Source organism: Pinus tabuliformis, chromosome 3_2 (genome assembly GCF_031772625.1).
Source record: "Pinus tabuliformis cultivar Carrire ecotype Pingquan chromosome 3_2, CPIR1, whole genome shotgun sequence".
Taxonomy (NCBI): domain Eukaryota; kingdom Viridiplantae; phylum Streptophyta; class Pinopsida; order Pinales; family Pinaceae; genus Pinus; species Pinus tabuliformis.
The window spans coordinates 531,576,515-531,582,910 of NC_142302.1; the positions used below are offsets into that span (position 1 = coordinate 531,576,515).

At 33.1% G+C, this 6,396-nt stretch overlaps 1 protein-coding gene across 1 annotated transcript; it reads right to left on the reverse strand.

The window, feature by feature from the left end:
• Positions 1-5,834: 5,834 nt before the first annotated feature.
• LOC149181632 (ferredoxin-thioredoxin reductase catalytic chain, chloroplastic-like) lies at positions 5,835-6,194 on the reverse strand. Its single transcript, XM_089414275.1, has one exon. The coding sequence runs from the start codon at positions 6,192-6,194 to the stop codon at positions 5,835-5,837; it is 360 nt and encodes a 119-aa protein (XP_089270401.1).
• Between the last annotated feature and the right edge of the window lie 202 nt (positions 6,195-6,396).

Sequence of the window (6,396 nt, forward strand, 5' to 3'; positions counted from 1 at the left end):
AGATGCTTAACAACCACATGCAGAAAATGCCATTCCTGAAGATGAAGTTGAAGTTGAAGAGTGCTCCAAATGGATATTATGCTTCTTCATTGCTGCTTCCAAGGCTTCCATCTTCTTAAAGAATTTGGATTCTAAGTGGCCATCTTGATTACAAAATTTTCAATGTCTATCAGTCTTCTTCCCTTTGTTTTTATTTGTCTTATCATTTTGTTGAAATGATTTTTCATTTGGAGGCTGAAATTGCTTAGGACCCTTGTTTGGTTTAGGACCATTCCTTTTAGGATACAACTTCTTAGGATTCTTTGAATTTGGTTGTTTCTGGGCGGCTAACGCTTTCTTAGAAGAGTTTCCAAGATGAAGAAGACCAAGATGTAAGAGTTTTTCTTGTTCTCTTATTAAAGAATCACAAAAGGAATCAAAGGAAGGGGACTTGTAGGCTTGTCCTTGAGAAATGAAAGCTTCTCTTGTAGAATGGAAGGTGGAAACAAACACAGAATAGGTTGGTCCCAACTTAGTAAGAATGGAGTAGATAAAGCCACTATCTTCTTTCTTAACCTTAACACCTTCCAAGAGAAGTCTAAGGGTCTTGAACTTGGACAAAAAATCTTCAATGCAAGAAAAATTATTGGGGTCCAATGTAAGCAACTCATTTTCAAGTTGATGGGCTTTAAGTTCATTTTTAATTCCAAAAACTTTAGTGATCTGTTTCATTGCTTCTTCAGGAGTATCAAGTTCTACAATATGGAATCTAAGATTTGGAGAAATAGACATCTCTATCAACCCACATGTTTGATCTTTCCTATTTTCCCATTTAGTTGTCTTATATTCATATTTCGGTTTGGTTTCTTGGCCTAAGGCTATTCTGTAGAGACCTTTACTTCTAAGTAAATCCACAATGTAGGACCACCATTGGAAGTAGTTGGTGCTGTCAAGAGTAACTTGGCATGGACTTTCCATTTAACAGAAACTAAAGCTATAGATGCTGAAACTAAGTGTTCCAATGGAAATATCTCAAAAAGTTAGGTTGTTTAAAAAAAAATGGTTCTAAAAACGGCTTCCGGATGAAGAAGTTATGGCTTTTTGAAGAAAATTTGATGAAGATGCCAACGAAGTGCGAGAATGTGTGGAAATGAAAAATCCGCCCCCACAAAAAGGAGACTTGAACTCAAGACCTCTACTCTCGTAAATTAGCTTTGGACCAAGTGAGCTATACAAAAAGTTTGAGAGAGAGACATAGATATATATATATATATATATATATATATATATATATATATATATATATATATATATATATATATATATATATAGAGAGAGAGAGAGAGAGAGAGATGCCTAGATCACACAGAGTTGCGGGGAAAAGAGCATACACAAAAATGAAAGGTATAGATCCGATAATAAAAAAGGCTAAATAAACTGAAACCGAAATAAACAGAGAGAAAATAACTGTAAACCACAAATAAACATTGTATACCTCCAGATCTTAAAAATGACGTAGCTAGGGATACCGGAAACATTTTCGCATGACACGAAGGGGTTCCTCACTGGAACAGATGCTCCCAACACAATACTGCAATCCTCTTGGCCCGAAAGTAATGAGAAATATTAGATCTAGGAAACGACAGTCGGATGCAGTTCTATCGGCTTAAGATTTGGATCACCAACGGACACGACCCTCAAATAGATTTGACACCATGTAGGAATTTACAGGGTAAGTTCCTCAGACAGAACACCAAAGGACACCACTCACACACAAATCACAGATCAATACACCAGTATTTTGATGTGGTTAAAACCCTCAAAGAGGGAAACAGTCCACGACCTGAGCCAACGCGGTGACTTCAGGCAATTTATTAATAAAAGAATGAAATTTTACATAAGCTTCTCTCATGAACGGTTAACCTACAAATGACCCTCCATGCTCTTTAAATAGAGATCATGGATCAATCAGGTGTTAAGCCACGGATCAAGTGTCGATAATACCGAGGAAAGAATGAACCGTCGGATCACTACATATCATGACCGTCGGATTGTAAGTTACAAAATGTACATAGTAAAGAAACACACTTTACCTAACTCTATACTAGACCAAGTTATACTTAACTATTTCCTATGTGTCGGAATATCCTAACAGAAGAAATTGAAGAGCATTAATTCTTTGCTGAATGAAATTGCACTATATTGGATCTTTTTCAATTGCAATGCAATTTCTTCCTTTTTGAAGGCAACATGCTAGTGTTGTACCTAATTATCAAGCACAAAAGAAATAATGAAGTAAATTAGTACAATGAAATATAAATTAATAAATAACATATTGAAATTCAGTTCCATATAATAAAACTTACCTGAGCCAAAAAAATAAATCCAAAACCCAATCTCCTTCATTTGACTGTTGCAAAGACATGGCTAAATCGAGCTCCTAAATAACATTGGGTTACAATGTTTAAGTGCTCAAACAGCTCGATCGAGTGCTTAAAAAGGTCTCAATTGAGCAATCATTTTTTCCACCCAAATGTGCCATCTCTTGCCAAAAAGTGTAACCCAGCTCCATGCTTTAACCCTTATAGATTATGAATTTCTAACAATCTATATCCTAATTATTATTATTATCCAATTTTAAGGTAATAGCCAAGCCAGACACCAAATTGGTGTATGAAACCCCCTTGTTTGTGGGACAAGAGACCCACCTCCACGCAAAAATTTGATTATTGTCTACGAAGGCATACCTACTCTGACCCCTTCTATTTTTTGAAACCTATGACCTCTTAGGAGGAAACACATGCTCTTAAACATTAGGTACTCGACCTGAGATGCCTCATGTTTAACTCTAATGTTATAGGAGCATTTTCTCAAGAACTCTATCCAATAATTGGACCTCACACACTCTATTAACCTCTAATTTTAGTTTTGTGGCATTTCAAAGTTTACACTCCAAAACTCATTTAAGGCCATAAATAACACTTAATATTGGCTTACAATATTTGTGAAATTTCTAATTCTTTATAACTAATCATTTAGTTTGGGTTGTTGTTTCTAAAAGGGTATGGCCCAAAGATTAATTATTTCCAATGTCACTTCATAATCTAATGATATGTAAGAAAGATTTCTTCCACTTGAATTAATAAGACACTAGAAACCTCACATACTCAAAACAAACCTGTTGAAAACCAATTTGATTCAATAGACCTAATCAAAACAAACATACAAGAGAATGTAAAAATGAGCATTTTATCATGAAAGGCTGAAACGTTTAGAAATTTTCTTGAATAACTATTTCAAATACCATTTAAGAAAAGATGGTAATGCAAGCACATAGAACCAATAAATAAGATTTCAAAGATGCAAGAGAATGTTATTGCCTAGGGGACAAATCTCTAGTCTCTCTACAAACAAGCTACACCAAAACCATAAAAAAGCTAAGCAAGTTGTTAAACCTTCCTAATTTTAGTTTATTAAGCATAGGTCACTATGTGCTAAATATCATAGTCTAAAAATAAAATAAGTAACTTGCACCTCAAACTTACATTGAAAAGAAACATTAATACAAATGATCCAATTTCAGTTGAGAACAATAGTTTATTATAAGGAAAACAAAAAGAACAAACCCTTCTAATTCTAATTGAAACAAGGAGAAAATTTCAATATAAAAAACTCAACACCCATATCTAGATACATTATCACCACATCTCTTTGACTACAAATCAAGCACTGGAGAAAATTTTTAATATAAAAACCTGAGCACCCATATATAGATACATCAACACCCAATATTTTTGAGTAAAAATCAAGCACTCCTCTTTGTACACTAAAAAGGAGGGATGAATCAATCGATCTTGGTTTATGAGGAGTAATGAAAGGAATTTTTTTTATAATCTTCTATTTAGATCGACTAAATAAAAAGGTCTAATAACTAATCATTTAGTTTGGGTTGTTGTTTCTAAAAGGGTATGGCCCAAAGCTTAATTATGTCCAATGTCACTTCATAATCTAATGATATGTAAGAATGATGTCTTCCACTTGAATTAATAAGACACTAGAAACTTCAAATACTTGAAACAAACCTATTGAAAACCAATTTGATTCAATAGACCTAATAAAAAAAAACATACAAGAGAATGTAAAAATCAACACTTGAGTATACTCAAATCTTGAAATTTGTGATCCCAATTCATAATTCTTTATTTATTTCTATCTCATCATACGTTAATTATTTTAGAAAAAGAAAAAGACACCTACATTTTTATCTCATTTGGAGTTCATTATTTTGAAAAAAAGAAAGAAACCTATGTGTTCATCTAAAACATGGAGAAGAGGTAAACCATGTTAGATTGTGTCGTTTTCTTTCACAATACACACCAATAACCACTCTTTTTTGCTTGCCAAGATTATTTAGCATAAAAAAATATTTGACAATGGAAGATGGGAAAATATTGTGTCATTCACAATGATTGGAAAATATTGTGTCATACCCAATGAAAAAAAGGATGGGAAGGAAACAAATAGATGTGGCAGATCCATGGGTGAAAAAGAAAAGTCATAAATACTAAACATATTGCAGATTTTTATAATTGCTTGCAAACCTGGCATAGATGCCTAATCTATGCATCATGAATAAGAGATTTGGATAGGTTATAATTCTGAGGAGAGGAGATAGATCACATATCAAACCAAATTTGATATGAAACCTTATTGGTTAACCTTAGTCTGGTTTTTGTTGAGAAGGAATACTATGGTTTTTGTTGAGAAGGAATACCATGAAGATGGTTAGAAATAATCAAACAATGTAATCTAATCAACGTTTATGGATTGATTATTCATTTATATCTTAGTCAGAGTTAATTATTAAAAAAACAAAAGAAAGAAATAAAGACGTTTATGGATTGATTATTCATTTATATATTAGTCGGAGTTAATTATTCCAAAAAAAAAGAAAAAGAAAGAAAGAGGGACCTACATGTTCATTGAGAAGAAACGGCTGAGTTGGATTCTTCACTTTTTCTTCTGGCTTATTTGATACATGCACCCACACACTAGTAAATTTGATACATGCACTTAGAAGTGACTACTATAATATTTGGGGCTATAAAGTAAACGTCCTTTGCATATAAAAATGAAAGTGGATTTGTGAAAATGTAAAATGACGGAAAATATATAGGATGGATTGATGAAATATTAAAAAGGAACTAGCAGAATTATATACTACACATTATAAATACCATAATCTATTTGAAAATAAAAATGACAATGCATCCTTAAGGGATAGATCTAGTCATAATTCAATAATAAAATTCATCTCCAATGTAGCGTAATCTGCAACAAGGTCACCCCAATTGCGTGTTGTTTTCATGGAGGATAATCTCAAATGTAGCCACCCAGTTTGTAATATTTATGATGTTGTTTTCATTGAGGATTTACCTCAAATCCATAGGTCAAGATTTCAATAATCCCAATTTTTTAATTTGGGTATGTAAAAACTGCACGATGGTTTTTGAATCGAAATAGATTATCAGAATTTCAGAATTGCGATTTAAATCATAAATTGATAAAATTACAAAAAATGGTTTTTGAATCAAAATAGATTATTAGAATTGCAATTTAAACCATAAATTGATCAAATTACAAAAAAATTTGTGATACATTCACCCATGTGGATTCTTCTTATTCCAAAAACTAAAATATAGACAATCGTTTGCCTTAATGTACCCAACGATCTATACATCTACAGCTGTTATTGCACAAAACATTCTTGAAATCCAATAAGCTTACACAATAACTTAGAACCAATATCTATTGTATGAGCTTCAATAATAACAACGAATATAGCTTTCTGCGACTTATAACTTTGATGTCAAATCCTTAATCTCCTCTGAAGAGTTTGTCTGTTCCTTTCTAGTAAAATCATTATCAATTGTCAGGAAAAGCATACAATGGCACTCCTTCCTTTCTCGCAAAGGTACACATGGACAATTCCAAAATCCTTGCTCTGCCTCTGCACCTTTATCATCATAATGCCTACAAGGACATAAAGGTGTGCCTAAGGTATCTTTATGTTCTGCCAAAACCTTAATAACAACAGAAGTAACTGCTTTATCAACGCAAAAGTATGTGTCCGACCAGCGAGCATATTGTTCAGAAAATTTCCTCATTATTTCAACAGATTTTTCGGAAGGTTCCACTTTAGCTCGGACTTGCATCGGGTATTTGGATTGATTCCTGGAATTTTTGGATGACTTGAGTGAGGCGACACTTAGATTTGAAATGGAAGTGTTGATAACACTCGTCACCATTTTATTCTCCACGACAAATCCCCATGTGGATTCTTCACTTTTTCTTCTGCCATATTACATACCAACTTTGTGTTTCGGCCGCCAATCTTGATCTCTTTGCATGCCAACC

Excerpts from the sequence above, each read along its gene's own strand:
- LOC149181632 (XM_089414275.1), bottom strand. The coding sequence starts at position 6,194 with ATGCAAGTCCGAGCTAAAGTGGAACCTTCCGAAAAATCTGTTGAAATA.